This window comes from Pongo abelii, chromosome 8 (genome assembly GCF_028885655.2).
Source record: "Pongo abelii isolate AG06213 chromosome 8, NHGRI_mPonAbe1-v2.0_pri, whole genome shotgun sequence".
NCBI lineage: Eukaryota > Metazoa > Chordata > Mammalia > Primates > Hominidae > Pongo > Pongo abelii.
This window is the reverse complement of record NC_071993.2, coordinates 133,157,294-133,178,310: the sequence shown is the minus strand read 5'-3', so window position 1 is coordinate 133,178,310 and position 21,017 is coordinate 133,157,294. Positions and strand designations below refer to the sequence as shown.

General features: G+C 44.0%; 1 protein-coding gene across 2 annotated transcripts in view; it reads left to right on the top strand.

Annotated features, from left to right (window-relative positions):
* The window catches only part of ADAM12 (ADAM metallopeptidase domain 12), a 377,221-nt gene that overhangs the window by 301,798 nt on the left and 54,406 nt on the right, over nucleotides 1–21,017 (top strand). For both annotated transcript variants that reach the window (XM_054523029.2, XM_024253866.3), the window contains one exon: nucleotides 20,233–20,410. In XM_054523029.2, coding sequence (XP_054379004.2) covers nucleotides 20,233–20,410 — 178 coding nt within the window. The remainder of the gene's footprint in view (nucleotides 1–20,232; nucleotides 20,411–21,017) is intronic.

Below are 21,017 nucleotides of genomic sequence, written 5' to 3'. Positions count from 1 at the left end.
GATGATGAAGACTCTACAGCTCTAAAAACTATGTAATTCTGAAGGCACAATAGCAAGGCATATTTTCTGGTACTCTATATGGTTTTATCTAAATCCTTTCCAATTGGAAAGTCTTCACGGCAGTGCTGAAGAATGCAAGCCAGATTGCCCCAGAGGTATTCGAACACCGTAGGTAGAAATGGTATTGTTAAGAGCTCGACAAATCGTTTAAAAGGCCTTTTTTCCCCCTTACCAGGGGTTTGCTAATAGCCTTTATTTGATTTATACCATATTAGCAATTTCTGAGTTTTCTCTTTTGCTGAGCTTGTGCTTTTGTGTAAATCTTTTCTATTTGCTTCTCATTTATGATCCCACATTCCTGTCCAGAGAGTGGTGTTTTTAATTTGCTCAGATGGAAAGCAACTTCCTAAGCAAGTAGGTGAATTAATCACAAAAGCCCACAGTGAGGGGGAGGTCGAGTGGCCCAGTGAACCCTCAGTCATCCATCACCCGTGGTGGAGTTTTCCCGGCTGCTCCGGTATTATCTCAAAGTGGTGGTTCTCTTACCTCATAGTGTCTCCAAGAGTGTGGGAGTATGGACTCAATGAGATCACATGTCTGTAAATTGTAAATCATTCCACAAAGGTGGTATATTATTACTTAGCTTACAGGGATGTTGGAACTATCAAAAAGTTAAAGGCTTTTTTCAGAATTCGTACTCATCATTGTTGGAAAGACTCCCAGTGCCCTTAGCAGTCACTCAGCAGCATGTCCACAGTTTCCGTGTGATCGCTCACTTTAAACTGGCCCACATCCAAACACCAGCCAGCCTCTGTCTTCCTCCTCCCACCACTGATGGAGGCTTGGGGATGTCAGTTAAATTCAGTCTCAGCTCCAAAGGTGATTCAGAGATGAATCAGTAACTGCTTTAATGATATTAACATCTCAGAATCAAAAAGAACCAAGTATTGTAGATGGCTTAAAGGAGAAAAGTATATCCCTTCATATACCTTGTTTATTCTTTATCAAAACATTCCAGAATCCTAACTCTGAAAACATTAACCAACTGCTGTCACTGACAAATGGGACCTGAGTCCTGTAAATACAAGGATAGAGTCCTATTTCAACTTGAGTCTTGTGTGACTTCAGTTGCACATTGCAGGGATGGTTGGAGGGGGTTCCTTATGGATTGTATCATTAATTACTGCAAGGCTTTAAGTGTGTGTAAGAGTGTGTGTTTTATGTCTCTGAACATTTAAGACCTGTCCTGGAAATGACTGTTTGGCAAAAGCAGTATCTGGGGATTCATGTGGGAGTTTAACTCAGTTGAGTTTATCCATTAATGAGCTTGGAGCCCTTGGTTTTAGGGAGGTGAGGGCTACCTATGCTGCATTTATAGAAGTAAGAAAATTGTGAATGACTTGAACGCTCATAACAAAGAATATTTAGCATAACAGTAAATGTCACTTCCTAGAGTAGGAAAAAAGGCAATATTAACATTCAAAAAATTATTCTTACAGATTCCTTTTTTTTTTTTTTTTGCAGAAAGTTTTCTGTTAAATGAGAGTTGGAGGAATAGGGCCATCTCCTCAGGTGGGGTAGGTGAATCTGCAAGTCATATTCACTGAGCACCTGCCACTGTTACACACTGATAGGTGTTAGGGACACAGCTGTGAACAGGACAAGCATGTTTCTTGCCCTCACGGAACTGGTGTTCTAGTGGTGAAAACAGTTGAAAAATGGAAAATTTAAAACTTGCAGTTTGGGCCAGGTGTGGTGGTTCACGCCTGTAATCTCAGCACTTTGGGAGGCCAAGGCAGGAGGATTGCTTGAGGCTAGGAGTTCAAGACCAGCATGGGCAACATAGCAAGACTCTGTCTCTATTTTTAAAATAAAAAAATAAAAGTAATAAATTGCAGGTTGGAAGTGCTGTGAAGGAAGCAAAGGAAGAGGACAAAGAAAGGAAACATGGGGTGAGGGAGCCCACTTTAAGTGGGGGTTTGGGGGAGGCCAAAAGGAAGACAGGGATGGAGAGCCTGCAAAGCATGGAAGGAAGGGAGTTCAGGTGCATGGGACCGTGGGCCCATGGGCGCTGTGGGGACACCTTGCTGCCAGGAGTCTTGGGGCTGTAGGGGGCTGGAGGGAAGTAATGCTGGGTAGAAATGGAGGAACCAGAGCCAGCAAAGCCCAGTTGGCCAGAGCAGGAACGTGGATTCTCATCTGCAGAGCAGCGGGACATCACTGAAGCTTTTCAGGCAAGATAGGAATATGATCTGATTTATCTTTTAAGGTTTCTTCATTTTTAAGGAGACCGTGCAACTTCTGAGATATTGCAGTTTGCCAAGTTAAGGGGCTTTCTGTCTGTACAAAAAAAAAGAGGGAGGCTTCCTTTAGAAGGACAAGTAATAATGGTATGTGAATTCTAGTTTAGTTTTGGTGTAATTCATGGGCATTTGGAAACTGTGAAGAGGAAGGATCCTTCACTAGCACACTAGGTGCTCATCACGCCACGCTCCACACTCACCTCACCAGCCTTGTGCACTTGATGTAAAATATTTCTTTTGGTTTGAGATTTCTTTTTCCTTTTCCTATGGTGAGCATCCTTTAAGGATTCTGTCAGAGGGCCACCAAGCAGCACACTCACATTTTCTTCATGTGTATCTGAAAAGAATTGTTGCCACGGTTGTCACGCGGATGCTGAAATCAGGAGTTTGGGCCTGTCTGGGTTTTGCTGGGTCTATACTGGCAAATGGCTTCAACTGACGAGTGTGTCCCCAGCTGCCAACTGGGAGTGGGGGAGGGGGAAGCATGTTCGTGTTGTGCACTGAGGATAATGGAGGATGAGAAAATAAGCAAATGAGGGTTACCTCCCCCGCTCTCCTGGGGTGCAAATCATTCACATTAAGCTGAGGTCAGACCTTCTGCAATCTACACCCAGATCAAATAGCCACGTTTAAGGAGAATGTGTTGCCATCCTACTTCCCCACAAGCATGTATAATTGGCCCATTCGATTCCATTTAATTCCATTCAGGACACATTCGCATCACACCTGCCTGGACATGGAACACAAACAGATGTGCCCCCAGGTCTAGGTGGCCTCCACCCAGGTCAGCCTTCTCTCTCTCTTTTTTTTTTTTTTTTTTTTTGAGATGGAGTCTCTCCTTGTCACCCAGACTGGAGTGTGCAGTGACACAATCTCGGCTTACTGCAACCTCTGCCTCCCAGGTTCAAGCAATCCTCCCACCTCAGCCTCCCGAGTAGCTGGGATTACAGGCACACACCACCATGCCCAGCTAATTTTTTTTTTTTTTTGTATTTTTAATAGCGATGGGGTTTCATCATGTTGGCCAGGCTGGTCTTGAACTCCTGACCTCAAGTGATCTGCCTGCCTCGGCCTCCCATAGTGCTAGGAATGCAGGTGTAAGTGACCATGCCCAGCCTCAGCCTTCTGTAATGACAGCAGAGAAGACAGCAGCCCTGCCCCTGACTCAGGACAAGCTCGCTACAGGAAATGAGGTCAACAGACGAGCAGCTGGCCACCAGGCAGAGCAAAGCCACTCATTTACTCAACTAGTATTTACTGTGTACCCTCTAGAAGCCAGATCCTGGGGAGCAGATTCGGAGGGGGCACTCAAACACGAGGCAGGATCCTTGACTTCAAGGACCTCACTGCAGGGCACCTCATCAAATCTGCTTACACAATCCAGGTATGAAGCATCGTCTAGAAGTTATTTCAGTGTGGGCCTCTAAAAGACAAAGAGAAAAATCTATAACCATAATATCATTTCATATCTTTTAAAAAGTGACCAACAATTTATTACAAACAGGGAGCAAAGGTTGGAAGAGGCAGCGGGCAGAAAAGATATCCTGGAATAGAGTCCAGTCTAAACCGATCTCAGAAGAATTAAATACAGGCTGGGCAGACCACTCCCTGAAAATTCCTACCTCATACTGTGGGAAAACTGGATTTCTCTTGGAAGAGATTTCTGCCTGAAAAGGTGTTTTAAGAGGGTAAAATGAACTGCAATTTTCAGTGAAAAAAATCCCCCAAGGGCTTTGGAAGTGGTAGGAATTGATAGAAATTCAATGTAGCGGGAAAGTCCACACTCTGTAGAACTTGCTTTCCTGAAAATCAGTGGACAATACATATCATTAGAATTCTCCCTTGAACTTTGAGGTGCTGTTGGAGATTATGAAATACATTTGTCATGCTGGAATTTTACCAAGATGGAATTGAAGGGAATTATTTTTCCATCTCAACTCTTCATTTGAGAGTGATAATTTTTTTCCCAATGAAAAGTTTAAGAAAATCTTCATTTCCTTCCTCAAAGTGTTAGGTGAAAAAGATGGAAATCTTTATCCAGAGAGAGAGAAAAAAGGAGGAACAGCTACAGAATGAGGAACTCTGGTAAGATGAAAACACTACTAGTTAGAATCAATTTAATTACTCAGCCAGAGTAATGGAGCCAACTGTACCCTGACATTATCACAGGGAAAAATGAACTGGCAGGAGGGATTCTTAAGAACAATTCAAGAAGGGTGCATCAATATAGAGCCTGTTCTTGTTTCTTCTCCATGTAATTAGATATTGCTCACTGGAAAATGAAGGAATTTGTGTGCAATTCCATTAGAATATGAAAAGTTGCTGTCCAAGGTAGAATTGTCCTCCCCGTTAAGCTGTACACAAAATAGAGGTCAAGCTCAGGAGGCTGATTCTGCGTGGCCACTGATCCTTGAATATCCAATTTAGGGGAATGAACACAGACAAACTGACATTGACCCTGGAGGATTGCATTCATGGTGTCCTGTTTCATCGATGAACTTTTTAAATTTTATTTTATTTTTTTGAGACCGAGTCTCACTCTGTCACCTAGGCTGGAATACAGTGGCACGATCTTGGCTCACTGCAACCTCTGCCTCCCCAGTTCAAGCAATTCTCCTGCCTCAGCCTCCCGAGTAGCTGGGATTACAGGTGCACGCTACCAACCCCAGCTAATTTTTGTATTTTAGTAGAGACGGGGTTTCACCATGTTGGCCAGGCTAGTCTGGAACTCCTGACCTCAAGTGATCTGTGAGCCTCAGCCTCCCAAAGTGCTGGGATACAGGCGTGAGCCATGCGCCTGGCCCATGGATGAACTTAGTGAGATGGTCATGACTATACCTATTTTATTTTATATAGATAGATAGATAGATAGATAGATAGATAGATAGATAGATTTTTTTTTTTTTTTTTTGAGGCAGAGTCCATTGGGGCCATCTCGGCTCACTGCAACCTCTGCCTCCCAGGTTCAAATGATTCTTGTTCCTCAGCCTCCCAAGTAGCTGGGATTACAGGCGTGCACCACCACACCTGGCTGATTGTTTGTATTTTTAGTGGAGATGGGGTTTTACCATGTTGGCCAGGCTGGTCTCAAACTCCTGGCCTCGAGTGATCCACCTGCCTCAGCCTCCTAAAGTGCTGGGATTACAGGCGTGAGCCACCGCACCTGGCCACCTATCCCCATATTACTGGAGCTCAGAATGTTAGATGAACTGCTTACATTTTTCCAGACCGACCTAAGTAGAAGCCCCAGGACATAAAGTCAAGTGGCTTTTTCCCAGTGTGTTTGACACATGGAAGTGGCCGTGAACACATCTGGGCTTTATGAGAGAACTAAAGCTGCCTCAGTACAAAGCAATGTCCCTGTGCAACCTCTGGGAGGTGGGAGGTAGCACCATTTTTAAGCCATTTAATTCTGCAAACCTCCTTCAATTTATGTTCCAACAGCAGAGAATGCTTTCCTGTCACTGGCTCGTTAACCCAGCATTTTATTTGTTGTACAGCATGTGTGAAAACATTTCAGCTGAAATCCTGCCAATCCTGCAATCCCCCTCCCACACACTTACCCCCATGGCTTCCTCCTCTCCCCAGGCACAGAGGCCACAGTGTGGGGTAAAGGGTTATTTCTGGATTCTCTACAACAGACAATTCCAAAAGGACTCATTTTCAGCTCCACAAGGTCAGGAATTTGCGTTTTGTTTATTGCTGAATCCCCAGCACCTAGAACAGTGCCTGACACATAGTAGAGCTCAATAAATACTTCTTGACTGAAAGGATCCATAAGCAGGTGGGTGGATGATGGATGGACGGATGGATGGGAGGAAGGAAGGAAGGATAGATGAACAGATGATAGGTAGATGGGTCAGTGGATGAATGGATAATGGGTGGGTAGAATGATGGATGGATGGATGGATGGACAGACAGACGATGGATGGATGGAAAGAAGGAAGGATGGGTAGATGGATAAATCAATGATAGGTAGGTGGATAGGTGGATGAATGGATAATGGGTAGCTGGAAATGGATGGATAATGGATAGATAGGTGGTTCACAGATAGACAGACAGATCGATGTTGGCTGGGTGGGTGGATGGAGAGAGGGACGGTGAGTACAGCACAATTAGATAAGTGCAGAGTGAGATTTTCTCTTCCCCATCTGTGTAATGGCAAAATCTCTGGGGAGAACGCTCTGAGGCCACTGTCTTTTGTACTACATCTAGCAATTGCAGCAGCAGCATTTTCATTTTTTGTTTATTCTGCATCATTCTACAATGGATTTACAATAGTTTGCAATAATACACACAATACAATAAATAGAAGAAAATAAAAACAAAATAGAGCAGAGAAAACCCAGATAAATAGGAGGCGGAGTCCACTGCTTTTCTGTACATAATCCATGGAGACCAGGGTGAGGGAAACAATTTGCTTTCAAACAGTAGAGTCTTTCCAGCAGGGCCTTCCCCTGAAAGCCTTTGCTTAATTTAGCTAAAGCGGGAGGAGAGAGATCAAAAATATCAAATCTAAAAGCAGTTGTGAGCATAAGACTTTGTAGGACCACTCTCCAGTTTACAAAGGTCTTTGGCATCTCCTTTCACTGTCACAGCCCTAAAAATAAAGAACAGGTACAATCGTCTCCATTTTACAGGTGAGCAAACTGAGGCTCAGGAAGGCCAGAGGGGCCACAGGTGGTCAGGGTCATTCTGGATCTCAGCCTGCAGCCTCAGGCTCCTGATCCATTCTTTGGCCTTTCACCGGGTACCTGTGAGCCTTTGGCTCGCAGGCTTGGGGATGGGGAGGGTTGAGAGGGACAGCTCTTTCCCATTCTTGAGTTCCACATTGCCCTGGTGGTAACTTTAGTGTCATTTGCTCAGTGGGGCAAGAACCGGGCACATGTAGACTTCAGCCCTGGTGGCAGGCTTGGAGATACCTACCGTGACTGCTTTTTCTATCATATTTGATTAGAAGCCTCTACCCTGTTACAGACTTGCTAAGTCAGCAGAAAGAACTAGCGTATTCTGTGCAGGTCTGTCTACTGGGATAGGAAGAAAGGGTGGTACCATTTCAGACATGCCCACTGTCCCTTATTAACCACTGCGTCTGTGCATGTCTACGAGAGTCTGGTCCCCCAACAACCCCCACACAAAGTCAGCAGTCATTTCTTGCAATGAAGCTGAGTAGCTCATCTGATACATGGCCTCTGATGGGCTGAGGTCCTTTTAATATGAACACTATGTCCCCCGCCCCTGGGTTCTTGGCCTTTCAGGACTTGGTTCAGGAAGAAATAGCACTCATAGCTCAGAAGTGAAAAGTCCACTTTCTGGTAACATCCAGAAGCTTCCTGTACATGTCTCAACTGACCAGAGCTCAGTTGGTGTCTTTATTAAAAATGCTGGGAAATTATATTTGCACTTTAATTGGTTTCAGGGAGGAGCAGCAGAGGTCAAAGTTCACAAGTTAAGACCATGAATTATATAATGTGCTGCAGATGGCTGTATTCTGGGGCCCAGGTGTTTGCTATTAACAATGGAAATGGCCTACTAAGGATATTTCTGATCCTTTGCTCCTGGCCTGGTGGTTTTCTTGGCTTCCTGTGGTCCATCTGGTTGGCCCACTGGGTCAGTGTCCAGTTATAAGGCAGTCACTTTCTGTTTCTGGAGTGGACGTGAGGATGGATTGTCGCATTAGCTTCAACCTCAGTTCTGTTCTATCGTTTGAGCCTGTGTGGTCAGTGCTGTGTCCCTGTGCACTGCTGGACAGGCAGAGTGGGCTGACTCAGGCCCAGTTCCCTCTCCCATCCCACCGCGAGGAGTCACGAGGCTTTTGAGGCGGGGCGCCTATTTCCCCCGCCTGCAGCTCATTAGGGTCTGAATGGGCTCACAGCCCTCCTCAGGTGTGCACGATCTGACCCAGGTATCACCTCAGGCGTGCTGGATAAATTCCAAGACCTGGCCTTTGTCTTCCGTTACACCAAAGACCCTTAGGGAAGTCCTCTAAGGTGCACCTGGAAGGAAGCGTAGGACCTTGGGTGTTCCTTCTGTTTACGTCTGGCTCCAGGGAGTCCCGAGGCATCGGAGCGGCTGCCTCTCCCAGCCCATGGAAACTACTGCTGCCAGTATAGCCATTGGTGCTGGGTTATGCCTGAGGCTGCCCAGAGGCCCTGCCCTGGGACAGCTCCTGGAAGCCGCTCTTGAAGGCCTCCTGATGGCCCTCGAGACAGTGTGGTTCAGCGGGAAGAACACAGGCCTTCTAGTCAGATCTGTGCTTTCAGTCTCCACTCAGGAACTGCAGTGTCCCGGCAAGGAACCCAAGCTGCCTGCACTCAGCTTCCTCATCTCTAAAATAGGAGTCATAATTGGCTCCCAGAGGTGTCAGTGAGAGAATGTCTATCAGGCTCCTGGTCCCCAGCAGGGGTTCACTAAACAAATGGTGCTTCCTGGCCAGCCCCGCTCCAGGCAGGATGGAGCAAAAAGCCCCTAAAATGAGATGACCTCCTTGCATCCACGGCAGGCCTGCCACAGCAGTAAATATGAGGCCGGTCACCTGCGAGTACAAATGCCACTGCCCTGGCCTACCAGGCGTGCTACTTGGTTGCACATAAATTCTGTGCGTGGTGATTGAAAGTTTTTATTCTTGGGCATAACTGGGGAAAGACCTGAAGATTTTCCTGAAGATGGCCCTAGAATTTTTGGTCAGCAGCTTGTCCAAGCAACGTCCATTCCCCACACTGCGGTCCTCTGCCCCCTCATACTGTAAGAGGACCTCGCTCTCACCTGGGAAGAGAAGAGGGAATTCATGTTGGGCTTATGCTTCTCAAGGGAGTAGGAATAAGTAGAACTGGCTGTGAACTAAGAATGGCTAAGCTGTTTTTGGAAAAGCTCAGCAAGCTAGTCATGGAATGAATGATAAAAGATGTGGCCGGCATGGTGGCTCACGCCTGTAATCCCAGCACTTTGGGAGGCCAAGGTGGGTGGATCACCTGAGGTCAGGAGTTTGAGACCAGCCTGGCCAACATGGCAAAACCCCATCTCTAATAAAAATACAAAAAAATTAGCCAGGCATGGTGGCATGTGCCTGTAATCCCAGCTACTCAGGAAGCTGAGGCAGGAGAATCACTTGAACCTGGGAGGCAGAAGTTACAGTGAGCTGAGATCGCGCCAGTGAACTCCAACCTGGGCTACAGCGTGAAACTCCCATATAAAAAAAAAAAAAAAAAATCATTAGATTGTCTTCTCCGGAGAATGGATCCCACAATTTGTGGCCACGTCTCACTCTGAGCTCAGTGCCTGGACTTGGCTGTGGCCAGGATAATGGATGGAAGATGTGGGGTGAGCTCATGTGACATGAGCTTTGGGAAAAGGGCCAGAAAAAACTTTCAGGAACGGAAGACAACCACAGCCGCGTAGCAGGTAACAGCCATCTAAATGGCGTTTTTGTTTTGTTTGTGGATTGCTTCATTGGTCGGTTGTGCGCCTAACTACATGCTCTTGTTAAGCTAAAGAAAAACTGGCCCTTCCAGAACGGAACAGGCTCTTTTGCTTCTTTGACACCATCTATGTATTCAACAGAGGGAATGATCTTTAACTGTTTGCTCATCCCTTCGCCTCCTCAATCATCTTGCTCTCAAATTTACTTGTATTTGTGGTTTTACAGTGTAAAGCGTGCTCTATTTTGGCTACAAGTAATATATTCTATACCATATTGGAAATGTTCTTAAGCACTATCATATAAGGGGGGATTCGCAGTCAGGGCAGCTCTCAATGGGAGAAAGAAAGACACATCTTTTGCCTGTCAGTACTGGGAGCTAGCATTTCACAGTGCTTGGAAGTTAACCAGACTTTCTTCTTTTTGTTTGAAGCTCGTTTATCCTCCACTTCAGTGCAATGAGGTAGTTGTTATCCCTGTTTTATAGACATGAAAACAGAGGCTCAGTGAAGTACAGATAGACGGGCTGCTCAGACATAGGCTTCCGACTTTACTTCTCACCACACGCCCAGGTAAAGAAGAGCCTCCTGGGTCTGCCGAATCTGTGGCATCTGCTGTCAGGAAAAAAACAAAACTCCATTTCGGTCAGCAAAAAGAAACCAGTGGGAAGCAGAATGTCAGCAACATATTTTCCAAAACCAGTTAGCCCTTTACCACCTAATCATTTATCAGCTGTGGACGATGTGAGGTTGTTTTTTGTGTTTTTGTTTTGTTTTTTCCCCCAATCAGTTTAAACCGAAAAATCTGGATGGATTCCCATCCCCAGTTCCCTGCAACTTTGGCTTTTCCTGTCACACAGTTATGTCGGCTCCAAGCTGTTCTCAGCCGCTGCCCGGCTGTTCCATCCTTCTTCCTCGGTCACTTCCATTCCTTTCCTGCCATCAGCACTGACAGATGTCAGCCCCTGAGCTTGGAGATGGGAAACCTAGACTCGGTGCATGTTTGTTAATGAGGCCGCAGAGTCACAGGAAGCAGCGGGACCCTGACCTGCAGCTCCCCTGAATCCAGCCTGATTATAGCTGGTTTCTCTAGACGCCTAATTTCCAGCAAGAAAGGCAGTTGTCTCCGAATCATACCCAGAGAGCTTTTGCAAGTCAGATAACTCCCGACTTCTACTGTCAAGGCTGATAAATTGGCCTAGTGTAATTCACCCCCAAGAATATAGCAGTGAGACGCACAATAGGCTCCTACAAGAAAAGAACCTTCTGACTGCAGATTTTTCAAAGTAAAAGTAACCCCTAATAATGTTTTACTTGGCAGCTTTGTGATGGCTAAAATATGAAGCCGTGACTGCCTTTATGGTAGGGAGCTGTAAGTGGCATTCCTCTTTTTAAAAGTGGTGTTTTTTTTCCTAAAATCGCCCAGCTGTTGTCTGTTTCATCCTCTTTTTATTTTTAACCTTGCATTCAACATGGTAAACTTGCCCCAAGTGTCCCTGGTAGTTAAATATTCGAGAAAAAGGAATGCAAGGCTAACAAAAGAGGTCACATTGTAGCGGGGGCCAGTCACCCTGCCACGGCTTTGGAGATACATTCTCTGCCTCTAAGCTGAAAGCAGCACTTTTTTTTCCTGGGCCACAGGTATCACCATTTTAAGGCATTCTCACGCCAAGGGAAAGGAGCGTGCTAAAGGGCTTCTTTCCTGAGTAATTCTCCAGTTTTATTGCTTTGCACCAGTCTATCACTGCTATATGTCACTTCAATTAGCTGCTGTCCTGGCACATTTGGGATAATTTATTAGACATGTTAAAAAGTACATTGTGATGAGCTTGCCAAAAGCTACAGAAGAAACTGAGGCTTGTCTTTTTAACCACAGACGAGGGGCTGTATGAGATCTTTGATGTCATGAGCAACTACCTGGCCCAAGTCAATGTTCTTTTCGTGGATGATCCAGGGAATAAAGCTGTTAAATAAGAAACATACAAGCACAGAGGAGGCACAATTACCATATACCATACTTTGGATTTGGAAGCAAGTGGACGGGAAACATCACTCTGTTCACAACCAGAACCTTTCCTACACCTTAATTACTGTGCAGTATAAGGATTAGTCAATTTAACATAACACTTCCAGATACTTGAAAATTCATTTCTGATATGAAGTTTGTTTATAAGACAGATACTCTTGGGATTTTTAGGACATGCCTAAAATCAGATCAGTAGCATCTTGCCAGCATCCTCTCTGGCATGGCTAAGTGAGCCATAGCAGTCTTATCAATGATCACACTGACAGATCCTGCCTATGATTCCTTGCCTTCCTTGCCTGTTGTCCATTGGCACATCTTTCATGTGATCATAAAATCAGATCAGGTTTTCAAAATGCCATACATTGGGCTTTTCTTAGAAGATGGGACAAGAGAGCAAAACAATTATTTTTTAGGATATGACAAGTGGCCCATGGTGAGTCTAGATTTCATTTTTTACTGTTACGACACAAATAGGTACAATAACATTTGAATTTCAAATCTAGGTAAGTTGTTTCCAGACTCTAATGGGCATCAACATCACCTGGATCATTAACAGATGAGCAGATAGCAAATTGTGGTATGGTCTCACTTACAATGGAATATCATCCAGCCATAAGAAGGAATGGGGTTCCGATGCATGCTACCATGTGGATGAACCTCGAGAACAATATTCTAAGGGAAAGGAGCCAAACACAAAAGGCCACATGGTGTAGGATTCCACTTACATGAAATGAACAGAACAGGCGATCTGTAGAGACAGAAAGCAGATTCGTGGTTGGCAGGGGCTGGGTGGGGAATGGAGAATGAGGAGTGACAGCTTCATGGATGTGGGATTTGTTTGAGGGGTGGGGGAAAGTTCTGCAGTTAGTAGTGATGGTTACACAACATTGTGAATGTGCTGGAAAAAAACATTGGATTATATACTTTGAAGTGACTTAAAGGATGAATTTTATGTTGTGTAAATTCGACATCAGTTTAGCAAATCGTCTGCAGAGCTTATTAAAATACAGGTTGCTAGGCCCCTACCCTGAGTTATTCTGACTTAGTAGGTCTGAATGGAGCCTGAGAATGTGCATTTCTAGAAAGTTCCTGGTGCTGCTTGTCCTGGGAACACACTTTGAGAACCACTGGTCCAGGCATATGTGGGATCACAGCAGGATTTGTCTCCTGTGTTTAAATCGGTTAATCACCTTCTGTGTTTCAGCATTCACTGCTGGTCATCCAGTGCGGAACTGGTACTGGTAATAAAGAAAATGGTTTTTAGTACCTGAACATGGAATCATAAGAACCGGTGAAATCTAGTACTGCCATCCCCTAACTGTGAACTGTCAAATCCCTTCACCTCATTTGCAAATGGAGATAATAATAACTGTTTCATTGGATTGTTCCAAAATTTTAAATTCAAAAAAAAGTATAAAAGAAGAAAAATATTTCCATGAGAAAGCACCACCATATCACCTAGCTAAAAGCAGGTACTCCATAAATAGTTATGACAAAAAAGTATATATTTTAAACCAATTACTAGTCTTGGGAATTTATAATGTTGTGGCCAGAATATGGTGACACATGAAGGCAACGAGAACTTACAACACAGCCTTGGACTGCACAGTTCCACTCAGACTCCATTTATGTGGCACAAAAGATATGTTTCTGGGGGTTTGGGACTTCAAAGGCCATTTCTGGAGGAGTGGAATTATATGGGCCTTGGAGAATGGCTGGAGAGGAAATGAGATGGGAGGGTGGGCACATCCCTTAAGGAAGGAGCTTGGCAAGGGGGGCATGGGGCCAGGTTCAGGTCATATTGGAATTGGGATCCTCTTCAGTGCTTTGAGTATAATAGACACTTGAAAACTATTGCTCCATAAGTGAGTGAATAAATGAGAGAGTTGTGAATTTGCCACTCAAAGTTGGATTCTGCCGTCATCAGAAGTATGTAGGCAGAGTCAGCACCTGGGGAGCAGGTGATGCACCTGGCCTTGCTGAGCATTGGCATCTGCTTTGCTCTAGGCACTAGGTAACTAGTGGCTACTTAGGATGTAGAAAGTATTCTAATATGTGTGGATTAGGATGGTGTTACCATTAGAGGAATCTAATATTCACTACTGGCAAATTCCCCTTATCTCTTAAGATTTGAAGTAATTTTCACTTATTAAATTTTTTGTATTGGGGGTGGTCATTGGGTTTGCTGTAAGTTTTCCATACTTAGTTCTGTGTTTTGATTGAATGAGACCATCTTAGAGCAGAAAAAGGGAGATGAGGAGCAGACCTTTGCCTGCTTAAAAAGCAGTTTGCTTTAAAAAAATAAAAAGGTGGGGGAATAAGGGTTTGGAGTTCTTATGAAAAACACCTTTAAATCTTTAATCCATCTTGAGTTAATTTTTGTAAATGGTGAGAGGTAGGGGTTCAGTTTCAATCTTCTGCATATGGTTAGCCAGTTATCCCAGCAGCATTTATTATTGAATAGGGAGTCCTTTCCCCATTGTTTATTTTTGTCATTTTTTTGTCAAAGATTAGATGGTTATATGTGTCTGGGTTTATTTCTGGGGTCTCTATTCTGTTCCATTGGTCTATGTCTCTGTTTTTGTACCACTACCATGCTGTTTTGGTTACTGTAGCCTTATAATATAGTTTAAAGTCAGATAATATGATACCTCTGGCTTTGTTCTTTTTGCCTAAGATAACTTTGGTTATTCAGGCTCCTTTTTGGTTCCATATGAATTTTAGGATAGTTTTTTCTAATTCTGTGAAAAATTACATTGTTATTTTGATAAGGATAGCACTGAAGCTGTAAATCGCTTTGGGTAGTATGGACATCTTAACAATATTGATTCTTCCAATCCATGAGCATGGAATATTTTTTCGTTTGTTTGGATCATCTCTGATTTCTTTCAGCAGTGTTTTGTAGTTCTCCTTGAAGAGAACTTTCCTCTCCTTGGCTAGATAGATTCCTAGGTATTTCCTTTTTTTGTGTGACTATTGCAAATGGGATTGTGTTCTTGATTTTGTTCTCAGCTAGAACATTATTGGTGTAGAGAAATGCTACTGGTTTTTGTACATTGATTTTGTATCCTGAAACTTTACTGAATTCATCTATCAACTCCAGGAGCCTTTTGGCAGAATTTTTAGCATTTTCTATGTGTAGAATTATATTGTCAGCAAAGAGAGAAAAGTTTGACTTCTTCTTTTCCTATTTGGATGCCTTTTATTTTGGCTTTGGCAAATAATTTATGGCTGAGTCCCCAAAAGCAATTGCAACATAAACAAAAATTGACAAGTGGGACCTAATTAAAGAGCTTCTGCACGGCCAAAGAAATTACCAACAGACAGCCTACAGAATGGGAGAAAATATTCACAAACTATGCATCTGACAAAGGTCTAATATCCAGAATCTACAAGGAAGTTAAATCAACAAGTAAAAAACAAATAGTTCAATTTAAAAATGGGCAAAGGACATAAACAGACACTTCTCAAAAGGAGACATACAAGTGACCATATGAAAAAATGTTCAACATCACTAATCATCAGAGAAATGCAAATCAAAACCACAGTGAGATACCATCTCACACCAGTCAGAATGGCGATTATTAAAAAGTCAAAAATAACAGATGCTGGCAAGGCTGTGGAGAAAAGGGAATGCTTATACACTCTTGGTGGGAATGCAAACTAGTTCAGCCACTGTGGAAAGCAGTTTGGCAATTTCTCGAAGAACTTAAAACAGAACTCCCATTTGACCCAGCCAGCCCACTACTGTGTATATATCCAAAAGAAAATAACTCATTCTATCAAAAAGACATAGGCCCTCATACTTTCATTATAGGGCTATTCACAATAGCGAAGACATGGAATCAGCCTAGGTGCCTTTCAACAGTGAATTGGATAAAGAAAACGTGGTGTGGAATACTACACAGCCATCAGAAGAATGAAACTATGTCCTTTGCAGCAACATGGATGGAGCCGGAGGCCATTATCCTAAGCAAATTAGTGCAAGAACAGCAAATCAAATACCATGTGTTCTCACTTGTAAGTGGGCACTAAACACTGAATACACATAGATGCAAAGATGAGAACAACAGACACTGGGGACTATTAGATGGGGGAGGATGGGAAGGGAGCAAGAGCTGAAAAACCACCTATTGGGTACTATGCTTACTACCTGGGTGACAGGACCCCAGACCCCAGCACCATCCAATATACCCATGTAACAAATTTGCACATGTACCCCTTCATCGCTAATAAAAGTTGAAATTATTTAAAATAAATAATAACTTTAGTCATTCCCAGTGCCTCGCCCGTACAGAGGCACAGCTCCCGTTGTATTGACACTCCATGGGATCTTCTCACCATCAGCATGACCTTGACCTATCTAAGAATGATGCCAAGTAGAAAAGGGGTTGCCTCTCTGGGTGTGTGTCTGCAAGAAGAGCAGACTGTTTCCCACTGTGGAGAAACTTCCTCCAGGCCAGTCCTGTCTGTCTGCGCACACTTGTACCAGCTCTTTCCCAAGGTGCACTCACACCTTCTTCCCTTTGGATGAGGGGTTCAAATGACCCTCTTCCTGGTGAGGTTTCCTGGTGAGGTCCACTGTCCCTAAAAGTTCAATACACACCCTTTTCCCTTGCTCTTTTATTTTTTTCTCCTTAATTCTACTCTTTCTAACTCATTCTGTTTCCTTAGCTTGCCTATTATCTGTTGGCCCCACTGAATGCAAGCTCCATGAGGGCTGAGATTTTTTTGTTTTCTTCATTCCCATATCCCCAAAGCCTAGAATAATGCCTGGTACCTAGTCGGTGTTGAATAAATACTTAGGGAATAATGGAATGATGTGTAATAGGTTGTTCTGATTTTCTTCCTCTAAAGCCTGACTTCCTCTAAATGCCCAAATAGGGTTCATAAATATCCTGTCAGAGTGAATACTCACCTGCCTCCTTGCTGAGAAATCATGAAAGGATGGGATGAGTAACGACATCCTACAGGTAGAAAATACTCCTCAGCCTCATCACCATTCGTCATCAAAAGTAAGTTCTTGAACAATAAACGAGGCATTTTTTTCTTCATTACATAGAGGAAATGGTAGCGATACTGGCTGACCCAGTCCGAGGAAATGGCAGGAATGTTTGTGGAAGGGCTGCTGGACTCCCCATTGACCTTGCTGGGTCCCCTGAGCAAGTCAGAAAAACCCCAGGTTGGTGGGAAGAGAAGCCACTCACACCTGTTCATGGCTGGAGCTGTCACCCATGGTCAGGAGTTGATAGAAGTTTGAATTGTCCTGACCTGGAAGGCAGGCGGCATGCTGGTGAGCTCAGGCCATGTGGAAAGGAGCCCTGAGAAAGGATCTGTTCAGTGTTGGTGAATTCATCAAGACCTCATTTCACATCTGAGGAGGAGGACATCGCTACTTTCTTGTTAAAACAGAGGCATCCCTGAGGAATTAATGCCAGGATGCTCTTCCTCAGAGCAAGGTTGAAAACCCGTGAATTGGATGAGGACTATTTATGTATGCATGATTCTAAATGAGAAAGAATTTTGTTAACATTTGGAAGTTGTCCTTCAGCAGAATGAGGAAAAGCTAAGGGAAGTAGAAATATATTATTACACAGATCACTATACCGTCTGACAACACCCAATGCAGACACAAAAATACAATGATGATCTTTGCCAGTGATGATCTGTTCTGTTCTCCTCTCCTACAAATGCTGAGGTTTAAATCCTGGACTTAAACTGTTCTCATTCATCCTATTTGGATGGCAACCCCCCCACGCACACAAAAAAATGTATGTTTGTTGCTTTGAAAGGAATGCGATGGGGAAGGCATGTCTGAGCTTAGTGAACAGAGCTGGTCTCAGCTCTCCAATCCCTGGGGTCTGTGGACATTCTCTGCTCCTTTGGGAAACAGGGCAGTTCAGACCACTCTTTTCCAAGCTTCTCTTAATTGCTGTGATTCTGGCTATAAACCCTTCCTGAGACTTACCATTTATCCTAGGGTCTTTCCTAATTAACTCTAATATTTTCTAGAAATCACTTCCCTTCTAGAATGAACTGATAATGGTTAGTCACAGAACTAAGTTGCATATCATCGAGCGAGAATGACGTTTCATCTCCTAGATCAGGCCTGGAGACATATATGTCCTAGGAAAACTCTCAGATACAGAAGAAGTTTCCATCTGTACCTCCATGAAATGTATTTATTTATTTATTTTTGCAAAGAGAAGAACGGCTCTTAAGTCCCTGTGTAATGTACCAATTACTTCAATATAATACCCTTCTAAATTGCAAGCACATTGTCATTTTTCTTGTGGATCATTGTTTGAACCTAGTCAGTAACACTTTGATACCAGGAATAACCAGTCTGTCTGCCAGGGGAAGTTAGAAAGATTTCAAGACTCTTACAGCACTATGAGTAAGTCCTGGTATGTTGCCTTTGTATCCACAGAGGAGTACTTTCATTTATTAATTTATTTGTAGATTAGAATTATTAATATACTCCAGAGTTAATAGCCCAAGGTTAATAGAAACCACTTGGAGGGAAAACTAATGCAGGAACAGAAAACCAAATACTGCATGTTCTCATTTATAAGTGGGAGCTAAACATTGAGTACATATGGACACAAAGAAGGGAACAACTGACACCAAAGAAGGAGAGGATCAAAAAACTCCCTGTGAAGAACTGTGCTTATTGCCCGGGTGATGCAATAATGTGTACACCAAACCCCGTTAACATGCAGTCTACCTACATAACAAACCTGCCCATGTACCCCTGAACCTACAATTAAAGTTAAAAAAAAAAAAAAAGGGCCAGGCGCGGTGGCTCACGCCTATAATCCCAGCACTTTGGGAGGCCGAGGCGGGTAGATCACCTGAGCTCAGGAGTTTGAGGGCAGCCTGGCCAACATGGTGAAACCCCATCTCTACTAAAAATACAAAAAGTTAGCCAGGCATGGTGGTGGGCGCCCGTAATCCCAGCTACTCGAGAGGCTGAGGCAGGAGAATTACTTAAACCCGGGAGGCGGAGGTTGCAGCGAGCCACTGCGCTCCAGCATGGGCAACAGAGTGAGACTCCGTCTCAGAAAATAAAGTTAAGAAAAAATAAATACCTGGTCATTAAAAATCTGTGGCTAATAGTATGCCTTATATACTTGGGGAAGAAAAGGGAAACCACTCGGAGAGGATGGTGCAGTGTTACCAGTTTGGTCCTGGAAATCAGCATGATCTCACAATTCGCCAAGCTCAATCATTAAGTGGCCACTGGTCTACCATCATCAGGGGAGCATAGCAGCTTGCGTTGGTTTGGCCAATTGATTGAGATCCAGTTCTAATGTCATCCTTATAAATGTCTCCGTCGGGAGAGGGTGCTTGGGTTTGCTGGACAGCAGCCCCTGCTCCCTCTCTAAGTAATAAAATTTTCTGGGTTTCTGGCATGCTTATACCTTGATAATCCTTGCTGCCTCAAGACATGGGAAAATGCATTTGTAAAAAGTGAGACACTCTGTGTATGTTGGATAACACTGGCTGCTTTGGAATCAAACCCCAAATGCTCAGTGGGTTACCATATTAGAAGCGTGTTTTCCTTCTGTATGATGCTCAGAGGCTCTAGACTCCAGGTGGCCTTCCCCCATACAGTGAGTTAGGACCAGATGCCATGCCTGACTCCTCCATCTCCTAAAACCATGGAATACCCTAATCTCAGCTGGCAGATGGGGAAAGAAAGGATATGAAGAAGGAATACTCGCTTAAATACCATCAGCCAAAAGTGACCTATATCACTTTTGTTCATGTTCTAGTGCCAAGAATTAGTCATGCAGCCCACCCAGGTTCATGGGGGCTGGGCAGCCCTTCTAGAGCACAGAAGGGGAGCATAACTTTGCTGGGGAGTTGGCTGACCCTGCCACACCCTGGAATTTAGAGGCAAGGGATAAGACCTGCATTTCTGGATCACCTCCATTCTCTTACAACTGTGCTGGGGGAAAACAGTGATTTGACCTTTATAGACCTGAATGCCAATATCAGCAGGCCCTGCCCTACAGTGGAACCACGTGTCCTTGGAACCACGGAATTAAGAAACACCATCATTCATACTCTTTTCTTCTTTGCGCTTTCCAATAAGGACATTGTTATGTGTTTGTATTACAAGCTACGATCCCTAAGAATTCACTTTTCATAGCATCATTTCACCCAGAACTATTCATAATGTCTTTAATGAGACTCTGCCTGAACTTGTTGATTTGAAAACCATCAAAAGATCATTTCTTTTTTGATAAAGCACTTCTTCATCAGCCACGTTGGCACTGTACAGGAACGGATGTCGGGATGGAACTGAATGTGCCTCGCTTAACACTGCATATCTGAGTTTTTTGATATGCATTGTTCATTGAGACCACCAGTGAACACCTGGGCAGATGTGGCCAGTGGGTGCCTTCTTGTGGGCACAAGAAGGGCAGGCAAAGCCATTCCATGCCCTGTGACTTACTGTTCTGGGCTCTCCTTTCTCAGGTACCCATTTCCCATGGTGTTCAGCAGTTGCAGCAGGAATGACTTGGAGACCAGCCTGGAGAAAGGAATGGGGATGTGCCTCTTTAACCTGCCGGAAGTCAGGGAGTCTTTCGGAGGCCAGAAGTGTGGGAACAGATTTGTGGAAGAAGGAGAGGAGTGTGACTGTGGGGAGCCGGAGGTAAGAACCATCCCCAGAACAAGGATACAAGAAGCCTCGTATCCTTGGCTAGGCAAAGAAGAGAGAACTTGGAGGAACTGTACAGCCAGATGAAAGTACTAGAACTCAGGAAGGAAGAGTCCTATCTGCCCAACCTGAACAAGCCCCATGAGCTAGGGTGGCTTTCTTGAATTTTAACTATTGCATGGAATAAGTGATCACTTGATTTAAAAAGATAAATAATCCTATTGAAGGGTACAGCATTCTCAGCAAGATGAGGACAAAAACAATAAAAAAGCCTTTAGCTTTGAGTTTGACAGAGAAGAAAGCCCTGGAATTCTAGCTTCAAATAGCTAATAAGCACCGTTTCTTTCTCTTCGTAAGGTGTGCTACCAGAGGGGAATCTGAATAAGCAGCATTCATTTTTAACCAAGAGCTTCCTCTCCGGTTGAAATTCTGCCTTGCTGCTGCAGATGTCTCTGTATGCACAACTCGAGGCTTCTGCCTCTCGTGCTTGTAGCTTTCAGAAGCAATAAGTGAAGGCAGGGACCGTTTTTATCTAGCACACAGGGCTTAACCCTGTTTTCCAGCCAATATCAGGAAATGTCCTTGTTTTAATAGGGCCCAA